This window comes from Zootoca vivipara, chromosome 12 (assembly GCF_965207765.1).
Source record: "Zootoca vivipara chromosome 12, rZooViv2.hap1.1, whole genome shotgun sequence".
Taxonomy (NCBI): domain Eukaryota; kingdom Metazoa; phylum Chordata; class Lepidosauria; order Squamata; family Lacertidae; genus Zootoca; species Zootoca vivipara.
This window is the reverse complement of record NC_142595.1, coordinates 37356403-37384226: the sequence shown is the minus strand read 5'-3', so window position 1 is coordinate 37384226 and position 27824 is coordinate 37356403. Positions and strand designations below refer to the sequence as shown.

At 47.8% G+C, this 27824-nt stretch overlaps 1 protein-coding gene across 2 annotated transcripts; it reads right to left on the bottom strand.

Moving 5' to 3' along the window:
• Positions 1–1437: 1437 nt before the first annotated feature.
• On the bottom strand, positions 1438–27419 carry SPHK2 (sphingosine kinase 2). Of its 2 annotated transcripts, none has more exons than XM_035135090.3 (6): positions 27244–27419; positions 25492–26662; positions 8193–8342; positions 6873–6967; positions 6091–6206; positions 1438–3841 (listed from the first exon to the last, which is right to left on the bottom strand). In XM_035135090.3, the coding sequence occupies exons 2-6, from the start codon at positions 25913–25915 to the stop codon at positions 2818–2820; spliced, it is 1809 nt and encodes a 602-aa protein (XP_034990981.1). In that variant the 5' UTR covers positions 25916–26662; positions 27244–27419; the 3' UTR covers positions 1438–2817. The 2 variants fall into 2 exon arrangements, with proteins under 2 accessions (XP_034990981.1, XP_034990979.1); XM_035135088.3 differs by having other exon boundaries at positions 27079–27413.
• Between the last annotated feature and the right edge of the window lie 405 nt (positions 27420–27824).

Here is a 27824-nt window from a genome sequence, read left to right as displayed (position 1 = left end):
ACACTTCTTAGTGATGGATTCACCAGCTCCCACTAGCAACTTGTGGGGAAAAGGGAGAGAGCGGGAAATAGGGCAAGCTGAAATATTGCTAATAAAATGCCTAGGAACGTTCACGTGAACAAAGAAAATTAAAAAAATCTTGGTCCCTTCGATTGGCTTTCCTTTTCAAACAGCAGTCATTTAACCACACAATAACGTCAGCAGATCCCAGAATTCCCCCCGTTTCCTCCTGAGTCGGCCTTACATGCCACCTAAATACTACAAAGCAACTGCTACAGAGGGTCTTTTTCCCAGAGAGGAATCCGCCCTCCTTGCTATGGCAGGCAGAGGCCTCTGAGTTGCCTCCCAACAGTGTCATTCATAAGCTCCGATTACAGGGATCAAAGTGACAGCCTGGCTCTCAGGAGGTTTCTGTGAGATGGAAACTTTGCAGGATGGCCTTTCCTTTGTATATAAAACCTGCTCTCTCTCACACACGCACTTCTGCGGCTACATTCAGAGTGAAGACAAAAACCAGCAGCTAAAGAACGTAAAAACTGCTTGTTAACCTAACGGGACCGTGAGCAGTCGTGTTAGCAAAGAGCAGCCAATGGCCCAAGTCCAGGCCTACCTAGGCCACATTCACACCTTACACTTAAAACACCACCACATCGCTTTAAACAATCATGGCTTGCCCTAGAGAATTCTGGGAGCTGTAGTTTGTGAAGGGTGCTGAGCGTTGTTAGGCCGTCCCTATTCCCCTCACAGAGTTTGAAATTCCCAGAATGGTTTAAGGATCAGTCCCCTTTTCCTCCCCCTTCCAACACCTCTTGGCACCCTTAACAAACTACATGTCCCAGAAGTCTTTGGCGGAAAGCTGCAAATGTTTAAATTGGTTTTGTGGTGCTTTCAATGCATGGTGTTGATGTGCCCACTGCAGGGAGGAATCTCATTCCCACCTTTCAAGGGCAAATGGTGTCCCCACAGTGGCTAAAGAGAGGCCTATGGAAAGCCCACAGACAGGACATGAGCACAACCGCACTCAATCACTCATGCTCCCCAGCAGCCAGGATTCAGAGACTTGGATACTGGAGGCATCATGAGGAAGAGCCATTGGTGGCCTTATCCTCTGCGAATCTTTCTAACCGCCTTTTAAAACAGTCCTGCTTAACAATGTACTCTGCGAAGAGAAAGGACAGAACAACAACAACAAAAGAAGTAGTGTGGAAATTTCAGCAAATTAGGAACCCTATTATGCTTTGCTCTAGTACTGGCCTAGACGTCAACCCACTGGGTCGACCTTTGATATACAGGCTTTCTCCCACAAGGAAGTGGGGCAAAGTTTTGCCGGTGGAATTTGCCAACTTCAATCTCCTGATTCGACATCTCTTAAGAGACACAGACAAATACATTTTTGGTGAACATCATTTCATATATGCACACACACACACATATCCATTACAGTATTGGATCATTTTAATTGCTTGTTAACCCCCACATAGTGGGGAGAAAAGAATAATAACAAACCGCCCTACCGAAGTTAAGCCCCCACCCGTGAGAAGAAGAAAAAATTCCAGTTACATTCATCAAGTTTATTCCTTGAGAGCGCCAGATTTGGGAGGTCATCAGTGCAGGGGTTGGGGGTCAGTCCCATCCCCTTTCACTACACCTCCGGCTGGCTAGAAATGAGCCTTAGAAGGCTGTCGAGAAAGTGGTCCCTTCCTTGCCCTTAATGTCCTTGGTCACCCCCTGCAGGAGAGGTGGCCGAAGAACCAAACACAACTCCAAAGAAAGATGGCAGATCTCCCTTCCCAGGGTAAACAAAGAGAGGAGGGAAAACGGCTGCCTTCGGTTCTGTTAAGGGTTTAAAAGGAGGGGTGGTGGTGTCAAATAGAAGTTAGTGTTTTGTGGGCTGCCTCGTACATTCGGCTCCCTGCTACAGTGGTCTCACTGCTTTCACATACACCCCCACCCTGCGTCCACCCCGGCTGAGCGGACCGTGGAAAGACGAGGAGCAGCAAGGAAGGGTTAGTGTTCTCTAAGTGGCTTCTTGTGAATGGAGAGAGAGAGAGAACAACACTAGAAATTGAGAAATTGGGACACGACTCTTGGTCCCACGGCTTGAAGGAAAGTTGGTGTGGAATGTGCATTTCCCCAGCCCACTCAGTGCCCCACTCATTTCTCCAACCCACACCAGCATCTCTCTCCCCATCACTTCAGACACGGTCCTGAACCATGAGCTGCAAAGGGAGGGGAGTCTTCAGTGTTACTGCCCCAGACTGGCAAGCAGGGTACACCACAGAGGTGTCCCCCGTCTATGGGGCAAGTGGTTGGAAAAGTGGAATAGAAGGCCTCCCCTAAAAGGAACAAGGTGGAGAGGGTGGTGGGTCCTTGTAGGGGAGGAAAGGCTACATCACTTCTCGACCCAAACCACACCAAGGGTCCTGTAGCCAAGCTGCTCCTTCTTGATGGGAGATGCAAAACAGGTTGGCAAAACCAGGCCTTTGCAAGTGGGTGAGGAAGGAAGGAAGGAGGAGGTCAACATTCAAACTGTTGCATGGACAGCAGCAGAGGATCATGGGGAGTGGCCAAGACCTGCCACCCAAAGGCTCATTAAAGGAATATATGGTATGTGTGTGCCAAGGCCGAGAAGAGCAGAGGGAGGTTTTAAGCAGCTTGCCATCTGGTGGCTGGAGGGGGCATTGCAAGTCAGAACGCCCACCCACTACCCACACAGACAGTACCCCCGACCCCAAGCCTCAGGGTCCCTCTTTGCAGCAAAGGGGCAGAAGAGAACGAAAGTTACGTCAGATCTGCAAAGTGCTCCCGCATCCTGGGTCAGAACGCTGTGATCTTCACCTGGTTCACGCCGGTGATTAGATTGGCCACCGCGTGGTGGATCTGCCCCTGGATGGGTCCGTACTCCACCCTCTCTCCGTCAATGGTGAGGATGCCCTTGCGAGTGAGGGGCTCGATGCGGAAGGCCCGGACGGGAATGTGGATGAAATGCGGGCACTCCATGTCAAAGTGAGTGCCCTTCTCCGTGGCCAAGAACAAGCGGATCAGGGCTGCCCGGGAGATGCCTGCCTTGATGTAGAAAAGGTGGATGAGGCCGTCGTTGAAGCAGGCAAAGGGTGCCATGAACAGGTCGGCTCCCAGGTGAGACTGATAGATGGCCAGCACAGAGACAAAGTCCTCCTCCACTGTCACCCATGACTTGGGCACCGGCTGGTCCAGAGGTGCCAGGAACTCGTCGGGGGGGCCGTGCACCTGCTGGGGAGAAAGCGAGACGGCAGGTGCGGTCATGGGCAGCCCGGCCTCCCGCGTCTCCCTGCAGTCAGCCACGAGCTCCTCCGGCAGGTTCTCGAAGCTGAAGCTGGAAGAGTGGAAGCTGGAGGAAGAGGGTGGGGAGCTGGGCGAGGGGGTGGGCTCGTCGGAAGGCTCCACCTCCTGGAAGCAGAGGGAGTGGCGTTCCTTGCACAGGCCCAGGTCAGAGACTGTGCGGTGGAGCGGCCCGTGCTGGAAGGGGAGGCTCCCGTTAGCCGCCATGGTGATGCTGCGCAAGATGGGGCGGTGGGCTGTGCCCTCCGGGGCGGGCAGGTAGGAGAGGCGCCCCCGGTAAGTGTTCAAGGCGGCCAGGCGGACCATTGTCCCCAAGGTGAAGCGAGCCGGTCCGATGTGCCGGAACTTCTCACTCTCAATGTCCACGTCGGAGATGAAGCCCCAGGCCACGCTCAGGAAGGAGAAGGAACGGGAGCCCGATGCGGTTGTGACCGACACCAGGTCCAAGGGGGTCACCGCGCCGTGGCAAAGCAGGAGGGTGCAGCTTGTGAGCAGCTCCTGGCCCAAGGTTTGCTCAAACCTGCTCGACAGAGTGAGAAATGTGTCAGGGTTGGAGAAGCTCACTTGCCCATGCAATCAAATGGTGAGAGGCTCCCAAGAGAGGGAGGGACAAACACTGCCACAATGTGGGGTGCAGAGGCCGCATCTGTCACGGGGCAACAGTAGCACTTACATTTCTGTTTAGCCAGCAAACAATAGCCGCATGTCCAAAATGAGAAAGGAAAACATAAACAGCTTAGGGCCGCAATACCTCAAGGACCGCCTCTCTCCATATGAACCTACCTGGATCCTGCAAATGTCCTCTGAGGCCTTCTTCGTGTGCCTCTTCCACGAGAGGTCTGGAGGGGGCCAACATGAGAACAGGCCTTTTCTGCAGTGGCTCCCCATTTGTGGAATGCTCTACCAGAGAGGCTTGCCTTCATCATACACCAGAGCTTTTCAAACTTTTCAAGTTGGCGACACACTTTTTGGACATGCATCATTTTGTGACACAGGAATTCAGTTTTTCTAGCAAACTGGAGGTTAAATTAACCCCTTTCCAGCCCTGGAGGAGCGTGGGGAGGGTTCGCGCAACTCACCTACACACTAACATATTGCAATGGAAAGCTCTGTTACACACCTTTACCCCTCAGGTGAAAACGTTCCTCTTCAACCAGGCCTTTGGCTGATTGACATCTGATGCCCTTTTAAATGTGTTGTGGGAGGGGGGGACGGGTTATTGATTTGTTGTTCTTATTTTACTATGCCTTTGTGGTTTTTATATTGCAGCTTTACGCTGCGGACCACCCTGAGATCTATGGATGAAGAGTGGTGTACAGTCGTACCTTGGAAGTCAATCTTGCAGCTGCGGACGCTCCGTTGGACGTATGGCTTCCAAAAGAACGTTCGGAAACCAGAACACTCACTTCCGGTTTTCAATCATTTGGGAGTTGGAACATTCGACTCCTGAGGCATTTGGGAGCTGAGGTACGACTGTACTAATATAAAGTGTCGCAGACACAATAATAATAATTTATAATAATTTATTATTTATACCCCGCCCACTCTGGGCGGCTTCCAACCAAATATTAAAAACAGTACACAAGTGTGACTTGAATGCTGGACTAGACCTGGGTAGACCCAGGTTCGAATCCACATCCATCTGAGAATCTCACTGGCTAACCTTAAACCAGTCCCTCTCCTTCAGCCTCAGCCTATACCTCACAGGGTTTGTTCGTTTATTATTAAATTTTTATTAAACTTTCCTAACTCACAGGGTTTGTTTTGAGACTAAAAGGGAACAATTTGCATCCTGCCTTGGACTTCTTGGAGGAAGGGCAGGATGAAAGCAGAATAAATAATGACCATGATTCTGGTAATTAGTTCTCAGCAATGGCCAAGCTGCTGGTGTAACTTGCTCCCCACCCTTGTAAATGCAGAATTACTTGCTCAAAATTACTGCAGCAAGTAGAGCAGTCAGCTCTGAAACTGCAATCTGGCCTGGAAGCCCTGCCAACCAGTACCAGGTGAGTGGGAGCCTAATTAGCCAAAGAAACAGCACTCTGTGTATGCTTGCAGGGACTCTTCACATATCCAAAAGCAGAGATCAGGTCCAGCTGAAGATGGAGCCCCAAGTAGAGCCTGCTCCCCTGCTTCCCAGAAGTGGTGTGGTGTGGAGCCCGCGTGCTGCAGCAGTTAGTGTACTGAACCTGGGAGTCCCGGGTTCAAATCCCTGCTCAGCCACAAAAGCTCACTTGTATGACCTTGGGTCAGTCACTGCCTCTCAGCTTAAGCTGTGGGGATGAGAATTGTGTGCATGTCACCTTGAGCTCCTTGGAGGAAAAGGTGGGATAAAAATTGTACTGCTGCGGTTTCTTTGTAGGAAAGCTTTCGTAGTGCAAACACAACCCAAAAGCAGCAACGTGAAGCAACTTTGGTAACAACAAATACAAATTTATATATATAATAATAAAATATAAAATAATAAGCAAGAAGATTGACTAAGCATATCAGTTAAGCCAGGGGTCACCAAACTTTTTCAGCAGGGGGCCGGTCCACTGTCCCTCAGACCTTGTGGGGGGCCGGACTATATTTTGAAAAAAAATATGAACGAATTCCTGTGCCCCACAAATAACCCAGAGATGCATCTTAAATAAAAGCACACATTCTACTCATGTAAAAACATGCCGATTCATGGACCGTCCGCGGGCCGGATTGAAAAGGCGATTGGGCCGCATCTGGCCCCCGGGCCTTAGTTTGGGGACCCCTGAGTTAAGCTTTCCCACTTACCCAGCTCTGAAGTTTATGGCTGCAGCTACTGCATTTCCAGACCCACAAGGGAGAATACCTAGGGGCATTTTTATAGCTTCTTCCCAATCCGGCCGTTCCATTAAGCCATTAATAACCTGGAAGGAAGGAGATAGGAAAGTATTCATAACCTACAATCCTAATAATGCAGGAAATGGGATGTGCTTTTGGGGGGGGGGACGGGGACGACGACGACCCAAGAACAGCACTCTGCAAATTCATGTTCCAAGAAAACCAAAATTCTCTCACTGAAGGAACTGGGAGAACAGAGAAGCTTCTGTAAAGACAGCTGGAGCTTCTGCTTTTGATCCATTCCAGCAAAGTATCTTGTAGAGGGAGGGCTGAGGGGAATTCTAGGCCTGGTTCTCAGGGAAATCGCAGTTCCTGTGCCCTGAAAAGTCCCCGAAGACTTGTCAAAACCCAAACAGGGGCACCAAAGCCTATCATGCATTTTCTTCACTGCTCTAATTTGCAAATATCTGAGTAGGGCTTTTTTGATGCAGTGTTCAGCCTTGGCCTTGGACCCATGAGGACTAGAAACTCTGGGGAAGTAGTAGTAGTAGTAGTAGTAGTAGTAGTACACCAGGACATTCACACACATGCCTCAAAGCAGTGAAGTGGGTCTTACGTGCCAGAGTTCTAAGGGAGCACAAAAGGGCAACTCAGGAGACAAGTAACGGGAATGGGCCCTAGTGAGTAGCCTAAGGGGAAGGTTCCAGGAGGCTGGAAGGCCAGTGCCTTGGCTAGCACATTGTGAACAATACCTCATATAGAAGCCCATCTCCTGAAATGGACACAATGCCATCCCACTCAGCCAAGTTGATGTTCTGTACCAGCTCCCGGGCATGGTTCTGTCTCTCTGGGGCAGAAAAGGAATAAATAGCATACAGATTAGTAGCAATTCAAAGCCACACTCCCACCCGAAGAAACTGATTCAGTGGCTGACCACCAGGAGACGATTTTGACCTGTTCTGTATGTCTTGTCCTAAGCAGCTGTTTACAAGTGAATGGAAACAGCAAACTGGGAGAAATTATTATTGCTGCTGCTGAAATTATATTTGCATGTGTGTGTGTGTACGTGCATGTACATATACATTATACATTATACAAATATAAACACATGGGCATCACAATTTATTGCTGCTGTAATTGAAAGCTTTGGGGCTATACATTTAGAAGATGGCTATACATTTAACTTTCTAGCATTTAACGCTAATGATTACTTAGGAGTTAAGAGCTATTTAAGTGCCCAAGAAGCTTTGCATACCTTCTTTCAGTAATCTGGGATCATTACCCCCATGTCACAGGTTGCTGTGCATAAAGACTGAGGCTGCTGTTTGCCTAGCAAGTTGGTGTCTGAGGCGACATTTGAACCAGAGACTTACGGCTCACAGGTTCTATGGCTCTTGCCTAGCCGCCGCCGCCGCCACCACCACTACTACTGCTGCTGTTTTTTGTTTAAACAAAAGTATCTGTTCCCAAATATTGCTGTGCTCCCATTTTCAACTGAGTTTCACTTAAGTACTTAAGAGCAGCCCAGCTAGTTTGGTAAAAAAAAAAAAAAAGAGCCCCACAGCAAATGCATGACAATGACAGCAGCCCTCCCTTTCTGTAGATCCCCCGGTGTCTTATATTCAAAGATAGACTGCCCCTAAACACGCTGGTTCCATTGAGCTAGTAAGGCTCAGAGTCACCAATAAGAACTAGCCTCTACCAATTTGTCTACGCCCCCCCACTCCGCTTTTGAATCCATCTACAGGCTGTGTTTCCAGCAAAGGGAAACCCTCTCCCCATATCCACAGGAAGTGCTGATGGCCACCAAGCAAGATGGCTTCAAAACAGGATTAGACAAATTCATGGCCACAGTGGGAAGCAGCAATACTTCTGAATACCATTTGCTGGAAACCACAGCTCTGAGGGTTCCCCACTAGCATCCGGCTGACGGCTGTGAGGACAGGATGTTGGGCCAGACGGGCCTCTGGCCTGGTCCAGCTGGCTCGCCTTATGTCCTTAACCCCCCCCCCCCACACGGCATCCATTCACCTTGCCCCTTGAAGGCCACCTTCCTTCTGCTGCCACCTCACCTGTCTGGATCAAGTTGAAGCCGATGTCAGCCTCCGTGATCATGGGGAGGATGTGATTCTGGCACCACTGCAGGGCATTGCCCTTGCCTCCAAAGGGGTTCAGCAGCAGGAGCAGGCGACGGGGACGGGGCAGGAGGCTGCGGCTGATCTCTGGTTTGAGGGGAGAGAAGAGGGCGAACAAATCAGGCGTTGCATTTCCCCCGTTGGAGCTGCATCTGCAAGCTGGTGCAAAACGGGAAACTGCCTGCATGGTAAAGCTGTGATGATGATGGTGGTGGTGGTGGTGGTGGCACCAAGGACCAGCTTCAAACATTACTCCAGATCTGGGGAACTTCTGACCCTCCTAATAATGTTGAACTCCACTTCCCATCGGCTCTGACCATTGGCCGCACTGTCTGGGTCCAATAGGAGTCCAGTTCCATGGGAGGGGGCTGGCTCCTCAAGGACCGCCTCTCTCCATATGAACCTACCTGGCCCTTGCAAACATCCTGTGAGGCCTTCTTCGTGTGCCTCCTCCACAAGAGGTCTGGAGGGGGCTAACATGAGAATGGGCCTTTTCTGCAGTGGCTCCCCGTTTGTGCAATGCTCTCCCCCAGAGAGGCTCACCCGGTGCCTTCATTATACAACTTTAGGCACTAGATGAAAACATTTCCCTTCAACCAGGCCTTTGGCTGATTGACATCTAATGCCCTTTAAAGTGTGTTGTGGAAGGGTGGATTATTGGGTTGTCTTTGTTTATATTTTTTGTATGTCTTTTGTGTTTTTTATATTGTAGTTTTTTATGTTGTGAGATCTACAGGTATAGGGCGGTATACAAATTTAATAAATAAAAATAAGTACAGTAAATATCTGCATGACACATTTGACAGATACACCACAAAACAGAGTTCAGAAGTGCTCGTGACACCGCAAGACGTTCACACAGCAAGTGTGCATTCCCATGTGACATGGGTAGCTAGGAGTTCATGCCCTAACAATGTACAGTTGTTCCTTGGAAGTCGAACAGAATCTGTTCCGGAAGTCCATTCGACTTCCAAAACGTTCGGAAACCAAAAAGCAGCTTCTGATTGGCTGCAGGCAGCTCTTGCAGCCAATCAGAAGCTGTGGAAGCCCTGTTGGACATTCGGATTCCAAAGAATGTTCGCAAACCGGAACACTCACTTCTGGGTTTGCAGCATTCGGGAACCAAAACGTTTGAGTACCAAGGCGTTCAGGATCCAAGGTACGGCTGTACACCAAAGGCAAATCCCGAAACTGTGGTCGTTGCAAGCTTTTACCTGTGGAGGCTTGCTGATCCCAGACGCCTGCTGTGAATGTCTGGAAAACTAAAGTGGAAATCTGATCAAAGAAATCTAGTCAATAAATTATACCAAGTCTGAACTGATTCCGTCTACCTGGATGAATAAAACAATAGTTTTGCAGATGCTTTCTTTGTTTTGATAGTTGATCTATGTAATTGTCTGAGTAGAAGCAAGTCTTCCTTGGTGCAAGAGAAGCGGAAAATGCTTCTCCTGCAATGGCACAGCCTCCACCCATGAGCACTTGTAGTAAAAAAATGTTTTCTCAAGCCAGTGTCACAGAGGGGTTTAGCGTGCTGGAAAGACCCAGGTTCAAATCCTCACTCGGCCATGAAATTGACCGTGTGACATTAAGCAAGTCACTCTCACTCCATCTCACCTTACTTCACAGGGTTGGTGTGAGCATTAAATGGAGGTGGAAGAAGTACGAGGCCCTTGGAGGAAGGGCAGGATGAAAATGTTGTCAAAGTAAGCACATAAAAAAATACTGTAACCTTTTTATATGGCATTCTCCACCCAGCTGAGTCAAACCAGCCAACTTGTCTGTCTAAAAGACCTTAGGCCTGTTCTTTCCCTCTGTTTATTCAAAGTGATGTACTGTATTTTTAACCTTATTTTTTATTCAAGTTCTTACAAAGGAATAAAGAATTCTTTCTTTAAAAACGTTTTTAAAAGGCTGTCTGACTTTGTTTCAAAACCTGCTGCCACTTCATAGAATCATAGAGTTGGAAGAGACCACAAGGGCCATCCAGTCCAACCCCCTGCCAAGCAGGAAACACCATCAAAGCATTCTTGACATATGCCTGTCAAGCCTCTGCTTAAAGACCTCCAAAGAAGGAGACTCCACCACACTCCTTGGCAGCAAATTCCACTGCCGAACAGCTCTTACTGTCAGGAAGTTCTTCCTAATGTTTAGGTGGAATCTTCTTTCTTGTAGTTTGAATCCATTGCTCCGTGTCCGCTTCTCTGGAGCAGCAGAAAACAACCTTTCTCCCTCCTCTATATGACATCCTTTTATATATTTGAACATGGCTATCATATCACCCCTTAACCTTCTCTTCTCCAGGCTAAACATACTCAGCTCCCTAAGCCGTTCCTAATAAGGCATCGTTTCCAGGCCTTTGACCATTTTGGTTGCCCTCTTCTGGACTTGAGACTGATCAACGGATTCATCTATTTTTAATATCTACTAATGTAGAACATTTACTCTGCTAAACATTGTAGCCCCGGTGAGCACCTCAAGAGAGACAAGGGTGGATGCTGACATTCACACAAATACCATTTCCAGTATTCATGGGTGGGGCTGAAAGTGTTTATGTATTCTTAGACATTCACCAGCAATCCCAGACACATTTTCTGTTCATCACTGGGATGTGCAATGTTCACTGTGACTGACACCCACACCCACCCACCCCGAGGAAAACTCATATTTGCAGTGGCCTCTAGTTTAAAGTCACTCGTTTCTACAGTGACTTCTTATGGTGCTGCAATATGCAGCTGACTCTGGGGAGGGAGCTGCCGCATAGACCACAAACAGATTTTCAGGAGAGTTAAAGGTGATACCAAGAGCCATCATTGCCTGTGGCTTTCATTCATGTATGTGCTTTTTTCAAAAACCGTGGTCTCACCTTTGCTAGCCTTTACAGGGCATCGAAAACCCAGAAATGTTGTTTAACCACAAACAGTGTAATTGAGACAGAAAATAAAACTGCGTTTGCACACCATGACTAATGACAGCTGCCATGCCACCTTTAGCTTTCAGGGCGGGGGAAGTATCACTCCTCCTCATCCTTATATAGGTCCCTTATATAGGTTGTTTGTCTTTTTAAAGCCATTCCTTACAACAGTATGAACCCTCGCTAACCTGCACACCCAGTGCCTTCCTCTTAGCCGATCCACATCATAATTTAAAGCAAAGAAACTGTAGCTCAGCCCTCAGAGAACTAGAATTCCCAGAACCCTTTTAACTAAACTACAGTGGTCCCTCGGTTTACCAACTTAATCCATTCTGAAAGTCCGTTCTTAAATTGAAACTGTTCTTAAACTGGGGCGCGCTTTCCCTAATGAGGCTTCCTGCTGCCGGTGCCCTTCCACCATTTGGATTCTGTTCTTAGACGGAGGTAAAGTTCTCAAACCAAGACACTATTTCCGGTTTTGTGGAGTTTGTAAACAAAATCGTTCTTAAACCGGACTGTTCTTAAAACCGATGTACCCCTGTACAAAGTCTGGCTGTGAAGAATGTAGCAGGCTGGCTGGGAGAGATGCCTTTGGCTCCAGGACTGCAATGCTGTGGCGGGGGGGGGGGGAACAACCCCACAAGTCCCAGGATTCTCTGGGGGAAACCATGTGCTTTTAAAAGCATGGTACAGCTCTATAGTCTCCGCCGGAATCATCTCAAAATGCTGACTGTTCCTGGCATGAAGCTGTGACCTAGAAATGGGAATCCCCACCACTACAGACTTCCTTCTAGTTTTCCAAGGGCAAAAACACATGAGATAAAAAGGCAGGCAGGAAGCCTTAAAAACTAAGGAAGGAAGCTCTGCAGCCTGAGGCTCCAAAATAATTAATCCATCTTGGAAGGCAGATACTAATTTGGAAATGCTCACAGAGCATAACTAGTTATGCCGAGCGGGAGGCCAAATGCTCACTGGGCTGTACCTAAAATGCAGGTAGCACTTCGCTATGCTGCCAAGGCCACAGCCAACTGCATTCAGTGGCGGGAGGCTTTCACAAGACTTTCGGGTACCTTGAACTCCTTTCATAATTCTGGAGGGAACGGCCCAACGAGCAGAACTTGTGCCCATTTCAATACAAAGAGGAACAAGCTGAACTTTAAAGAGATGTAGAGACAAAGCATTCCTCTGAGGCGAACTTCAAATGTTGGGATACTTTGGGGAGGGGAAGCCAACAGGGGTCAAAACTGCGAGAGGCAATTTAAACCTTGCAGGGGGTTGGGCTGGATGACCTCAGGGTCCCCCCAAGTCAACAATTCCATGATTCTGTACAATTTCCTCCCTGCTGTAATAGTTTTGCTGTTGACAGGGGGAGGAGAGGAGATAAATCCTCCCTCAGTGCCTTCTCTGATTCCATTTAATATCCACCCTCCCCCACCTGACCAGGAATTTGCATTTTAAAAAACTTGCACCTTACATATAAAGAATATAAGGGACTGAAGCTTCTTCTTCTTCTTCTTCTTCTTCTTCTTCTTCTTCTTCTTCTTCTTCTTCTTCTTCTTCTTCTTCTTCTTCTTCTTCTTCTTCAGTGGGCATAACTCACTCCTGAAGCGAGGCATTGCCCACTTCACTGACCCTTTTCACTAGCCACAATGGGCTGGTAAATCAAGAATATGTAAAGTATGTAGAATATGTGGACTGGAGGTGAAGGGTTTTGTGTGTGGCCAACCTTTGTGAAAAATAAAAACACGTTTAACGGAAAATAATAGTCAGGGGTATGGAAAACAAGTCCTACAAGGAAAGGCTGAAGAGCACGTTTAACCTGAAGATAAGACGGCCAAGGGGACTCATAATAAGACAGAAAAAAATGTTCTCTGAGGGCCCAAAGGTCAGGACTGGCTCTCAAGAGGTAAAGCAGCATTCCTGAATCTGGCGTCGTTAGACTCCAACTCCCATCAGCCCCAGCCAGCGTGGCCTGTGGTAAAGGATTATGGGAGCTGTAGTCCAACAACACCAGAGGCCTATATGCCCCCAAGTGAGCCAGGCCACAGGGAGAAAAATGCTTCACGTGAAATGATAGCAGCAACTTTGCTCCCCTTCCTTCTTGTGTTGAAAGCAGAGCATGCATACAGGTATCCAGTTTTATGAGCAAAAAGATTACGTGCAGGAGATACCCATGGGGCATGTTTTGCCCTGAGAGTGAAGAAACGCAATCCGCGAGGAGGCTCTGCTGACAAAGAGGCAGGGCTGTGCAAACAGGAACGTGGCTCTGTCCTCAGCGGCTCCCACGGGATCCTGGGGAATGAAACAAAAATCCGCCTGCACTGCAATCTGGGACACGGATGAAAGAGCGCATACCTTGTGTGGCACACGAGGGAGATCAGGATTGCTTAGGGCAGGGAGGGGAGAGGTTGCACTGTGTCCTAATGTGCATAACTGTAGATGGATGTGTCAGCTCCGAGGGCCTTCTGGCGGTTCCCTCACTGCAAGAAGTTGTAGGGAACCAGGCAGAGGGGCTTCTCGGTAGTGGCCCCCTCCCATCAGATGTTGAGGAGATAAACAATGTCCAAAGACCATTTCGGGGGCCTAATCCAGCCCGCTGGTTGGTTTAATCCGCCCCCCCCCCCCCGTGGCAGTTTACTTCCTGGGCTGAAATCCTAAAAAAAAAAAAAAACTCAACAACTTCAATCCCAAAGCTCAACAACTTCAATCCCAAAAGAAGCTCAACAACTTCAATCCTAAAAAAAGGGTCAACAATTTAGGTTGGCCCCCACGGCCTTTCACTTCATCAAATCTGGCCCTCTTTGAAAAAAGTCTGGACGCCGCTGAACTACACAACTTCCTGTATCAGGAAGTTTTTAAATGTGTGATGCTTTGCTGTGTTCTTATTACGTTGTAAGCCGCCCAGAGTGGCTGGGGCAACCTAGTCAGATGGGCAGGCTATAAGTAACTGTATATTAATATTAATGCATTATTAAGGCCAGGAAAGTTACCAGCTCTACAATCCAGGCTGAGGAAGGATGGAGAGCTCGGCCACCCCTGCCACAACTTTACCATGCTTGGGGTGTTGCAGGAAGGAACTGTTCTCATTCAAGGGCAGACTCGCTTTCTACACTGGGCACAGAGGAGTGCTCTGGCTCTCCTTTGCCGCCCCACCTGCTGCGCCACCAGGGCAGGACTTGGGGGTTCAAGACCCGGGGGGGGCAACGCTCCACTGGGTGGGCAGTAGCGCACACGCACACACACACCTGCCAAAGGAAGCAAGGCTGTGTTTTGAAGGAAGTGAAGGACTCCACAAGGCCATCTACAGGCTCTGTTCAGTCCAGAGACAAAAATTACGTAGCTGTATACTTCTCATGAACGCAATTGGAGTCTGCTGGATCAGGCCAAGGGCCCATCTTGTCCAACATCCTGCTGTCACCGCAGCTGAGCCTATAAAGTGGACATGAGAGCAACAGCAACTCGTGCCATTTGTGATTCCTAGCGCCTGGTATTGAGAGGAATGGTGCCTCTGACAGTGGAGGTAAAAAATGAAACCACAGTGGCTAACAGGCACTGATAGTCCAAAATATAAGGTGGCTGGTTGTTGTTGCTGTTTTCCTGCAAAGCTGCCATTTATTCTGGGGGCGCCGCAGGGGAAGAGAAATAAAAAGTGCCGGTTTGGGGTGGGGAAAACAGCTTTAAGTTTGTAATGTCACACAACCTAATCTGTCAGGGCTTCCTTCCAAGAGACTCTGGGTAAAGGATGGGGAGACATTAGGCAGAATCGGCAATGGGGCACCGACACCTAGTGTGGCACAGCGGTTAGAGTGCCGGACTAGGATCTGGGAGCCCAGAGTTCAAATCCCTACTCAGCCACAAAGCTTCCTGGGTGAAGTCCGGGCCAGTGACTGTCTTTCATCCTAAACCTACCTCACAGGTTTGTTGTGAGGATAAAATGGAGGAGAACCACACACCCCACTGGGAGCTCCTTGGATGAAAGGTGCGATATACACATAATAATAATAATAAGCATAATTGCTTCCTGCAGTTTCTTTGTAGGGAAACTTACTCAGCACAAACACAGCCCCAAAACATTGGTGAGAAACTACTTATTCATTTCCCTGGCTCCCTAATACGTCTTGTCCAGGTCTAAGGAGGCCCTTGGCTGTGTGTGTTGTCACTGTCACCACCGCAACTTGGCTGCTGTGAGCTTACTGGGTGGCACAGGTGGTTACCCAAAGAAGTCCGAAAGAAACTATATCAAGTGCTCTGAGCCATTGCTAGAAAGTTAGCATGGGTGCCCTCCTGCCCAGTGCAGGGATCAGCAATTGTGGGGGGGGGGGCTGGAGCCAGGTAGCTGCAGGAGAATGCCAGGTGCGGACATTTGGGCCTGGGGCTTGTCTTCATCCCTGGACTATGGAAGCCTGCGGGAAGGATCAGCGCCTTTTCTTAAAATCACTTAAGTGCCCCCAAAATTTGCTTCTGAGAGGTTTGCAATGTAGAAAAACTAGCTAGGCAAAGATTAACATAAAGAAAACAATCCCAATCAAACACTGAAGTATAAACACTCAGAATTAAAGTATGCAAAATCATCATTAGCAACCCATGATTAAAATACTGCATACAATAAAACGAGTCCTTTCGAACATCACAGTAACAACAAAGACAGGAGATTATGTGTGCTTAACCAGGGCACAGCTGCCTCATTCTCTTGCTTCCTCCTTCAGACCAACAATGGGCAAGAGGGAACTGCTGCTCCATCTCCTCACTCTTAGGATCTTGCCATTGGCCCTGCTTGCTGGGGCTGATGGGAGTTGTAGTTCAGCAACGTGCAGAGGGTCAAAGGTTCCCTCCACCTGCTCTTGGGTAGTTGCTTGGTGCTGAACGGGCAGCAGAGAAAGCAGGAACTGCTGCAGAACCAGGGCACCCCAGGGACCCGCAAGGGTGGGGTTCTTGGCAGCTACCCAGCAATGCCCACCCCTGATGCCGGTCCTGATTCCTGGAGGAGGGGGAGAAACAACAACATGCAGCCAGAAAATGCAAATAGGGTCTACAGAGTAATAACGCAAGAGACGTCCTCCAGAATTCCTGGAAATATTGCCAGTGGGAATTACGTAAGGACTGTGTTGGTGACAGCGCCAACCTTGTGCCCATGGACAACAGAGTGAAAGCACTCATAATGATGGTGAAATAGTCCCAGGAGTTTCAACACACAGGACGATAACAATCCCCGATTCCCTGTGGAGAAAGGCAACCCTGCAAGCAGGTCTTATGCCACTCACAACCCACTGTTTTGGAACACACCACACACAGAAAAGGAATGCGGCTCCCTAAGCTAGGCATAGGCAAACTCGGCCCTCCAGGTGTTTTGGGACTACAATTCACATCATCCCTGACCACTGGTCCTGCTAGCTAGGGTTCATGGGAGTTGTAGGCCAAAAACATCTGGAGGGCCGAGGTTGAGGAAGCCTGTTCTAGTCACTCCTGTGGATAGCAAGTGTCAGAGCAGCAATGAATACCACTGACTGAGGCAGGCATGAGAAAGTGAACATCTGGAGGGCCGAGTTTGCCTATGCCTGCCCTAAGCAACAAGCTATTGCCTGCCCCTGTCCTATAGGCCTCAGCTGGCATAATTCAAGAGTACGATTGCACCCTTAAGCGCTTCATAAGTAATAATTTATATCCTGCCTCTCTTGCAAAATGATCAATGCAGCCTACACTCCCACAAGCCCCAGAGAACACAGTCAAAGGACAGGGATGTTGAGAGCAGTTGTTCTGCAACATCTGGTGGGCCAAAGATCCCCCACACAGCCGTGCATGTAGAACAGGCCTGTCCAACAGGTCGATCTCCTGACCCTGAATGATTCCCCCCCCCCACACACAAAAAGCTCAACAACTTTGGCTTTTCAAAGTTGATCACTGCCATATATATATATATATATATATATATATATATATATATATTAGTGGGAGTAGATCGCAGTCTCTTGGGAGCTGGACATGCCTGATGTAGAAATTCCCAATCATACCAACTAATTCTGCCAGGCCCCCTCAAGTGAGCCGTGAAGCTGTTTTGGCAAAGCCAAGGCCAACCTTCACCTCATGGCAGACACTGGACAGGGAAAGCCAAAACATTGACCAGACCCAACATACGTCTTTCCCATTTCTAAAAGTTGGCAGGTGCCCCAGGAGAACTTGTTAAGATGGTCTTGGTGTTTCTCTGGGAAGCGGTTAGCTTTTTTCCTATTTGCTTTTGGCACACTTGTGGAAAAAAGACAGACAGACAGACTCCTCTCTCATTCTCACAGTAATAAAGAAAGATATGCAGCCTGGATTCCATCACATCCTTTGAGAAAACCACCCCACACAATTCCTGTGAATGTTCATGTGTTCCCAACCAGATGCAACTCTGAGCAGTGATAGGACATGAGAATCCACACTGGTACATCCCGGTGTCCCGCAATTCATAGTCTTTTTCCCAGTTCATTTTCACTCTTTACTACCACAATCACATCTTCCCTTCTAGATCTCTTGCTCAGTCCCATTCATTCCCAGGCCACCTATCCACATTGCTGCCCGACGTTCCTCTCTGGTCTGCAGAGGGCAGCCACTTCTCAGCCTCCATTGACCTAGCAGCACTCATGGGTGCTACCAAGGAGTCTTCCAGACACAGTTGGACTACAGCTCCCATCAGCCAGAATGGCCAATGGTCAAGAATGATGGCAGTTTCAGGCCAACAACACCTGCAAGGGAACTGTGGAGATGGGCATGTTAAGTGGGATGAAAGGCAACCATTTTGTTACTCTTTAAAAATCAACTTAATCTTTAGATTTAAAGACTTCTAATACCTCCAATCATCGTGAGGGCATCATGAAGCTTGTTCCACGCACAAACAACAGCAGAAATCCCTTAAGAATGCAAGTTTGCATCTTAGTAGCACTTTTCAGCACAAGAGGCCACACAAAGAGGGCTATATACACACAGCAACAAGGAGCTGGAAAAGAGATGCCATCTTATTTAAGTCCAAAGTGCTTTGAACTTGGTTTTCACACACACTGAGTTTCCAAGCACCAGGTTAGGCCTAGACTCCTAGAGGCTCTAATCAATGGTGAGGGCAATGAAGATGTGTCCTTCTCCACTTGGGTGTTTAGGGTCCCCTAAACAGCAGGTGGCACTGTGGGTTAAACTACAGAGCCTTGGGCTTGCCAATCAGAAGGTCGGCGGTTTGAATCCCTGCGACGGGGTGAGTTCCTGTTGTTCAGTCCCTGCTCCTGCCAACCTAGCGGTTCGAAAGCATGTCAAAGTGCAAGTAGATAAATAGGTACTACTCTGGCGGAAAGGTAAACGGCGTTTCCATGTGCTGCTCTGGTTCGCCAGAAGCGGCTTTGTCATGCTGGCCACATGACCTGGAAGCTGAACGCCGGCTCCCTCGGCCAATAATGCGAGATGAGCGCCGCAACCCCAGAGTCAGTCATGACTGGACCTAATGGTCAGGGGTCCCTTTACCTTTACTCCCTAAAATATCAACTTCAGGGGATCAAGCCACTAAATATTTTATTTCCATTCTGGTTCAGCTGCAGCCGAGGCGGTTCCAGCTTCAGGCCAATCAAGGCTCAGTAACCAGTTTGGCACACATAAAGAACTGGCTTTGTTCCAGTTCACGTGAGAAATATTAAAATAGAAATGTGCATTCATTATAATCACAGTGCGGTGAGGAAAACTATTACAGTATGTCAGAAAACTGTTGCAATTAAGTGTCATCAGCAGCAAGTACTACGCATGCAAGAAAGAAAAACAATGGAGTACAGTGGTGCCTCGCCAGACGAAATTAATTCGTTCCATGGGTCTTTCCTTATAGCGAAAAATTCGTCTAGCGAATCCCATAGGAATGCATTGAATTTTTTTTTGCCCATAGGAACGCATTAATTGAATTTCAATGCATTCCTATGGGAAACCGCGATTCGCTAGACGACTTTTTCGTAAAACACATTCGTCTAGCGAGGCAACCTCCGCTCGAAAAATCCTTTCGTTAAGCAGAAATTTCATTAAGCAGGGCATTCGTTAAGCGAGGCACCACTGTACTTAAAACTTGTGCACTCTTTCATTTAAAACAGGCTCCCCCAAACTGTGGCCCTCCAGATGTTTTGGCCTACAACTCCAATAATCCCTAGCTAACAGGACCAGTGGTCGGGGAAGATGGGAATTGTAGTCCAAAACATCTGGAGGGCCAAAGTTTGGGGATGCCCGATTTAAAACGACACAGAGACTTTCATGATAGGAAAGGGGAGGGGAGCACAGGTTTCCCATCTAGGTATACAACTGGAAGTATCTGCTTTGACTCTATAGTCGGAGACAGTCATGCTTCTGAGCACCAGTTGCTGGAAACCATGGAGGCAGGGGGAGCGTGCTTGTGCTACTTGTGGGTTTCTCACAGGCCATTGTGAGAACAGTGTACTTGACTAGACAGACCATTGGCCTGAGCCAACAGGCCTTTTCTTATGCTCTTATCACTTCGAAAACATTTTTCATGCTATCATGCAATTTCCTTAGAAATGGTGTGGCTTTCCCCACTAAGGTTTCCAGCTGACACTTTGCCTGTTGTCCCACAGAAATCTCTTATGGCAAACTGCAGTACTTTTTCAGTTGCCCCTTTTGCAGGTTGCAGAGCGGCTCCCAGCTTCTGAATTGGTCCCCACAACCATTGGTAGCGATGCAAAGGAAAGGCTTCTGCAGTTCAAACCTATGCCAGACTGAACACCATTTTGTAGGGGTGTTCGCAGTGGGTTTAAGTCGCAGAATTGTAGACTCAGAAGGAAGGGACCCCCAAGGCTCATCTAGTCTACCTGCCTTCCGTGCAGGAATCAGAGTGAAACGGTCCCCTGCAGCTGGCTATCCAACCTGTTAAAAAGCCTTCAATGAATGAGATCCCACCACCCTCTGAGGTAGTCCGTTCTACTGTCAAACAGCTCCTGCTGTCATACAGTTCTTCCTAATGTTTGGCTGGAATCTCCTTTCTTGTCATTTGAATCTGCTAGTTCGTGTCCTCCCTCTAGAGCCGCAGAAAAACAAGCTATGGAACCATCTTGCACGAAACGAACAGCCCTTCATATACTTGAAGATGACTGACATTTTTACTTCTCACTCTTCTCTTCTCCAGGCTAAACATACCCAAGTCCCTCAACTGTTCCTCACACTAACTGTAACCCTTTCCAGCAGTGACTTCATTGTTTGGTTTCCTAGGTGCCTGGCTACACAGTCAACAGGTCAAGCAGCCTAATGGTTGTTTTTTTAACAGCGCCATCAACAACCGCAACCAAGAGTGTGTGTGGAGGACAGTCAACATCCTTGAAGTGGTGAGCTTCTTTTCAATGTCTTCCAGACTTCACTGTGTATCCACCTTCTTCATCCTACCCAGCTCCTCTTGAACAGATGAACTACGCTCACTTGAGAACTCTTCTCCTAGAACTTCTGTGGAAAGCTGCACCCTTTTTAAAACCAAATCTGGCCGACTGTCCGCAATGGCAGAGCATAGGCCTTAGCAGCACCCAGGACCAAAGTGTTTGGTTACTCAGGAGGGAACGCTGCCCTTTAATATCCCTCATTGCAACCGTTATCGGAACAAGTAGTCCACCAACAAGAAGTTGAAGACCTAAGTGACCAAGAACAGTGCCATATGAAGTCTGGTTGCACAATCCAACATCGTGCATTGGAGCCTGTTTCATCAATTTCACCCCCAGTGGTATTGTTCGTATAGGCTGAAGGTCTAGGTGTGATGCACCTCGGGCAGGAACAGACTGCCAACTCTGCACAGCCAAATACCCTCCCAAACACACATTTAATTCTGTTTATAAATCTCCAGTCTTCTATTATGAAGCCTTTCGTAACAGAAGGTGTAACCAGCTAGCAAAGAGGGTGCATGGCGGCATGGGGGGAGGGGCTCTGCAGTGAGCAGCAATGGGGCCCTCCCTGCTTTCCCTTCCTCCAACAGATACTCTGCAAATGCTTAGGTTGGTCCCCACTCCCCTGTCAAGGTTTGAGTTCACACCTGCTTGAATGGACTCCATAAGATCCTTATTCCATTTCCCATTTTCCTACGCCCCCAATCTGAGGTTAATCTGGGGCTTTGTTTTATACTAGCAGCCTTGTGTCTGGCATTGCTCAGGAATTCTAAGAAAATAATAATAATAATAAAATAAAGTAAACTACCAGCGAAGTTTTAAAAACAGTGTGGTTTTCAAAGGTTCTGTGCCCCATCTTGGTTCAAAATGGCAACCCATTATATCCATACGCAAGATAAAAACCTGCTCCTTGACCTCAGGAATCATCATGCCAAAGTTGGTTACAATATTTTAAGAGAAATACAAATGCTTTCCAAAATACATAGTAGATTCCCATGCCTGTTCTCAATGTATATGTAAAGTCCATTGGATAGACACGAAATATGTCCTAAAGCACCCATCTTGTATTGTGGGGTCCTCTTCACACAGATGCCTTAGGATCAGCTCTCCTGATCACACCCCTGTAAAAGAGGAAGGAGGCCTAATCTACAAAGGCACCAACATGTGGTAGGAACTAAATGCTTAAGAGATGCAAGGTGGGCAGGATGAACTGTGTACCACTTTAGACCAGCCTTGTATTTAAGCACTAGCCTGGGTAGCCAAAGGCGAAAAGGAGCTGCATTGCAGGCGAGTGAGAAGACTAGTGGATGGAGGACAAAGGAGTCCCCCTCTCCCCTGTGCCCAGCAGAGGAAGCAAATGCACTGCAAGAGGAGGAAAGTTGCCCTGGAGGTAGGCAAATATTATTATGCTGCTAAGCCCTTTTAATAGATTGGTCAACAGAAATGAAACCAAGTAAATATGCACATTGAAGACACGGCTACAGACACACAAGCATACGAGAGTTGCTAAACCTGCAGTGTAAGCAAAGGAGGCACAGCCCTGACAAATGGCTAAGATCAGGCATCCCCAAACTGCGGCCCTCCAGATGTTTTGGCCTACAACTCCCATGATCCCTAGCTAACAGGACCAGTTGTTGGGGAAGATGGGAATTGTAGTCCAAAACATCTGGAGGGCCGAAGTTTGGGGATGCCTGGCTAAGATCTATAAAGTTTTGAAAGGTTGAGGAGGAAAGTAATGTTTCAGCTGCTCCCTTGGCCCCACTTGCTTTTCTTTCCTAACTTCCAGGCAGGGTTAGAAACTCAAGATATATACTGTAAGCTAGGCACCAAATGGCTCCTTAAAGCAAGGTTACAGTAGCCAAAACGGAATGTCTAGTTGTCATTTGGGGGCCAGATGGTGCTAAAGTCTTATTTTTCAAATGATGGACTGACTGTGATTGATTATCAGTTAAACATCTGGCTAGTTCAGATGACAACCTTGAGCTAGATTAAGAGCTTTGAGAACTTAAAAGAAGAAAAGTCACTTTGCCCAGGGATAGTCCACATATATATTGGCCTATTCCAACCTCTTTTTCTTAATGGTGACACGGACCATTCATAACATAAGGATATTCTTCAGAACTGTGAGCAGGACAGTGGGTTGGGGCAGGTGAAGACAAGTGACAACAACTATAATAAAAAAATTCCTTCAGTAGCACCTTAAAGACCAACTAAGTTTTTATTTTGGTATGAGCTTTCGTGTGCATGCACACTTCTTCAGGTATCTGAAGAAGTGTGCATGCACACGAAAGCTCATACCAAAATAAAAACTTAGTTGGTCTTTAAGGTGCTACTGAAGGAATTTTTTTATTTTACTTCGATCCAGACCAACACGGCTACCTACCTGTAACAACAACTATAATGTCATTCATTGCTCCTGCTCAGGCTGCACAGAAAAAGCATTTCAGTTCTTGAAATTTATGCTGACTGTGCAGATAAAATATAACCGATAGAATTCTACAGGATGTGGTATTAGTTTGTGAAAACAGTCAAGATCCAATGATCCTCAAGCATGCGCCTCCAGATAAGTGGAGATGTCAGGCACTATCCTGGCACCCAGGCATAGACACTTGGTCTCAAGCGGCTGCTAGCCAAGGGCAAAATGCACCAGGCTAATTCCGAACACTGCTTCCAGGCCCACCTACCCCCACTGCAGCATTTCGTTCACCCCCGCTTGGAAATGGAGGGCAAGCCTTCCCTTCTACTGGAGAAATAACGCTTAGGGATATGGCCACGGTGGGACTACACTTACCACCTCACAGGGCCCAGAGCGAAAAATAGATCTGGGAGCCTCTCAAGGATGTCCCAGGTGACCACCTGCCTACTCAAACTCAAACTCCCACCAAACTCAAGGGAAACTTCTAAGATCCAAGCTAGAGCCTAGATCTACACAGTCCTGCCCTGGGTTCTCTTTATGGGCCACATTAAAGCAGGTGCTGAACTTTTCTTTTCTTTTCAGGCAGAAGAACCCAGATGGCAAGAGCCCATCTGGAATCAGCATGTCAGTGGTGGGTGCAGCCAGAAAATGAGTTTGGCAACACATGCAGGCACACATACATACACCTGCCCAGCCCAGCACATGGCAGAATGGTGGTAACTGGTGTTTATCCACCTAGATGGCTGGAAGGTATGACTTCATGCATTTTAGCTGAGCGTCGGAATATGATCAGCTGAAGGAAATGTTAGCAAAATGCATTTTCGCTTCCTTAATCGGGGAAGTGAAAGCAAACACCAAGGGTTCCGGGTACGGAAGATTCCAGAGCTCTATTTCTAACAGCACAGGGCTGGGCTCCAGACACTCCAGGCCGCCTCGGTCAAAGGTCAGGCATAATGGGAGCTGAGAAGTTCAGCAATAGAGAAAGAAACAGATATGCCCCACAGGAAAATCCTGTCCCACAACCAGCTTGCCACTATCGGAAGTATATGCAGACATATATATGCAGTGAAGTCCTATACACTACCCAGAAATAAGCACATTTGAAGTTCAAAGGGACTTATCCCAGGTAAGCATGCATGGAACTGCAGCCTTTATTTTATTTTTTTAAAAGGAGTCATGGAGATTTTTCTCCACATGGTTCCCATCCATTTTTACATCATGAGTAACTGTAAATCAAATGCTGGTTTAGTTATCAGTCTTGCCTTCCTCTTCCTGCTCTTCAGGTAGAAAGATTGCCGGGGTGGTGGTGGTGATAATTATAATTGACAGCACCGCTTGTATTGTTTTAAAAACTCATTCTATCATCTCATTATTATTATTTTTTAAAAAAAGGGCACCAGCTACTTTAGAAGTTACACTGGTGTAGACAAGGTTGATGGCAGGTGAGCTTGTGACATCACAGACATCGGGCAATCTGCGCTGTGCACTTCCAGCTTCCGCTGCAAGCATACAAATCTTATTCTCCCCATGAGCTTACCCCTCAAATGTTGTTCGACTCCCAGCTCCTACCATCCTCAGCCAGTATGGCCAATGGTCAGCGAGAGTGGGAGCAGTAGCCCAGGAACATTGGAGGGCACCATGTTGGCTACCCCTGCTCTGAGACAAAGGGAAAAAGAGGGGGAACTTCATTTGAACAGAATGCAGCAAGAGCACTTTCAGAGTATCTCCTCCCTTCAACTAATGTTATGAACTCCCTACACACCCCATTCTATAAAGCCAAAAGCTACAGTGGTGCCAGAGGCAAGCATCTTACGAAACTCTGACCTATTACAATTATTCTCATGTTATGTACAAGTTTAGTACTATAATTATCTGCCCTGCAAGATAAGCTGGGCCATTTGGTAAGTATCACATTTAATAAGTTAATAAAATACTGCAGAAGCTAAGGGTTCCAAGAATCATAGGGAGGGTCTAGAAGCAATACTGGTTTAGGAGGATGGACTCCAGGATATCTCCACTTAGGCCAGCCTTTGCTAGCCATCCTCCAGATCTTTCAGACCACAAACCTCACCAGCCACAATCAGTCCAACAGCTCTCTAAGTCGAGAGAGAGATTGTGGGGATAGACAAAACGTTATAAAACTAAGGGATTTCGGTATCTAGGTCTCCTGAGTTCTTGAAGAAAATATTAGAAGCAGATACACTGTAGTAAACCTATTTGATTTTGTGGAGGAGAGTGTTAGATACACTACATATCTGACAAAATAACGTGCCAGGGGCTTTTAAAAAACACTTCCCTATTTTGGAGGGGGGGGCATATCAGGGCAAGGGCTAGCATTGAACACCTCCCTGATGGGTCAGTTTTCCACAAGCAAGAAGGATTTTATAGGTGAAGCATTAAAAAAATTGGTGATAACCCACCTACAATCTGAAGCATCAGAGTCTAGGAAAGGCTACCACTTGTAAGTAGCGAGGACTCAAGTTTCTCTAGGCAAGAAGCAATACTCAAAGGATTGTGCAGGGCATCCCTTACCTGTTTCACTCGAGATGGGGATCCCCAAGACCAGGCACTTGATGGCAGCTGCCCACCTCTCCGCCACTTTTAGGTTATCCTCATAGCACTCTGCGCTATCCACCTGAAAGGTCCTCGCAGTCCGCTGCCGCACCCGCCCAGAGCTCACCGCCACCTTCCTCTTCTTCAGCGGGTAAGCGTAGACACTGAAGAAAGCTGACTGGTTTGCAATTGTGTGGCTGCGCATTGTGTGGCACCCCACCACATCAATCAGCTGCAACACCGTCCGATGATCTGTATCCGGCTTGGGCACCAGGCGCTGGATATGCAACTCTGTCCGTGTGAGGCTGAGGGCAAAGCGGGTCCCCTTTGGGGGGTGGGCACCAAATTCTCCATGCAGGAGAGTCTCAGAGCCTTCCCCACATGCCCCCAAAAACATGTTCATCTCGCTACGGAGCCCCAGCTTTGCAGTTTTGTTTTTCACCCTTTGCTAAGCCTGTCAAAAGCTGGTTGCAACTCACGGCAACCTAACCCTTTCCCTTTAACCTCTCCCCCAGAAGCAGCAGATTTAAAGAGGAGGATTTGAAAATCTTTTCATTTCCTTAGTAGATTAAGTGGCTCATGCAGCCCTTTAAACCAAGAAACTTCCTCTACGGCTCAAGCTGCCCAACCGTTTCCCAGGGCTTTCTCTTTCTTCATTGAGCAAGATCCTTCATGTCAGTAAACAAACAAAAAGTTTTAAAGGGGGGAAGTGTATACACAAACACGTTTCTCCTCTTGCTTCTTCACAAAAAAGAATGCTATGGGGCAGGGCCACATCAAAAGCTTATAGGAACGAAAAACAACCTGTCTGAGCTACTTCAGATTTAGGACAAGAAAGAAAAAAGGAAGCCCTGCTATCTGGATAAAGACCAGGGGAGAGGAATGAGACAAAAACTAACAAAGGTTTTTTTTAAAAAAAAAAATGTTTGCATTCCCTAGCAAACAGGTACTTTTCAGGTGTTTTCAAATAATATGATTTTCACCTTCAGGCAAGGAGTTGAAGAATGTACTCAGGAAGGTGTCCCAGCTATGAGAGTCTCATGAATCCAAATGAGTCACTGAGGATATGCAGCTCTCACTGGGAAGAGATCCCAAGTCCAATAACATAACAAAGGATGCCAAAGAAGTTTCAGCTGTTCAGGTGATGGTGCTAAGGAGGAAAAAGGAAACAAAAGAAATGTGGAAATACTATTTGGAAAAGGCTGCATTTAGGACTTGAGCTAGAGGCCAGGTTTGGAGGCTGCGGGTTTTTTTTTTTTTTAAAAAAAAGAAGGACTTGCCTAGCATTTCATACCAGCATACTTTGGCAGCTCAGCTTTTAAAAGAGCTTAAGCTATGATCCCGATCGTATATCGCCTTCACCACCTAACACCACTATTTTAAACGAGTGGAGGGCAAGAGTAGACTCCTAAGTTATTACACCCCAAGCTTATAAATGAAATCGAAAGGACGGGAAAGAAAGGCTTTTTTCTAAAGTGCTATAAAAAACGTAGTGCAGATGCACTACTAAGTCTATGAAGTATTCCCACCACCACCACACACCCAAAAAGGAGGCGCCCAACTCACCCCCTCACCAGGCGCCTTTGTCCAAAGCATACAAGACCACACTGAGGAGAATCAGTGCCTGCTTGGAGTCGGTGCAGCAGCGTCTTGGAGGAGCGAGCGGTGGGGATGGGGGGCAATAAAGGAAAACCCGCAGGTCCGTGCACTTTCGAGCGCCTCCCTCAATACCTGACAGGCGACGGTCCCCGGCCCCGTTCAGCAGTTCCTTTTCCCTGCCATCCTCTTCCTGTTCGCTCTTTCCTCTTCGCCCGCTCGCCACCCCCCCCCCTCTCTCTCTCTCTCGCTCCTCTGGCTTTCGCTCCCTCCCTCCTGCTTCTCCCAGCTCCACGCTCCTTCTCGTGCTCAACTAGGAAGTGCTCTGTTTTCTACCTTGAGGGAGGGATGATTCGGGTGGAAAGAGGGCGGGGAGAGTTCGCCCTTAGCCTGTGAGAGAGAGACAGGACCTTTCGCCGGCCCATTCAGGAATGCCGCCCCTTCCCACCGCCGAGTCAGATGCGGCGGAATTGGTGGCGGCTGCCATATTTGTCCAGGGCAAAGGTGTGGAGAGGCCGCGGAGGGGGCCATCTTCATTAAGGGAAGGGAGCCGCTCTATGCATAGCAAGCTTCATAACGCCGTAACATTAGAAGGAGGCCGCGTGCGGGTTCGGAAGAAGGGAGAGGTCGCAGGGTTTGGTAGTGGGGGCAAGGTCACAGCGAGAGACTTGATTCTATTTCCATAATAAATAGCGGCCATCTTTAGTAAGTGAAAA

Excerpts from the sequence above, each read along its gene's own strand:
- SPHK2 (XM_035135090.3), bottom strand. The coding sequence starts at position 25,915 with ATGAACATGTTTTTGGGGGCATGTGGGGAAGGCTCTGAGACTCTCCTG. Across the intron at positions 8,343-25,491 it reads CCCCATCTCGAGTGAAACAG|AGATCAGCCGCAGCCTCCTG; the intron begins GTAAGGGATGCC and ends CCCTCAAACCAG. Across the intron at positions 3,842-6,090 it reads GCCATAAACTTCAGAGCTGG|GTTTGAGCAAACCTTGGGCC; the intron begins GTAAGTGGGAAA and ends TCTGTCGAGCAG.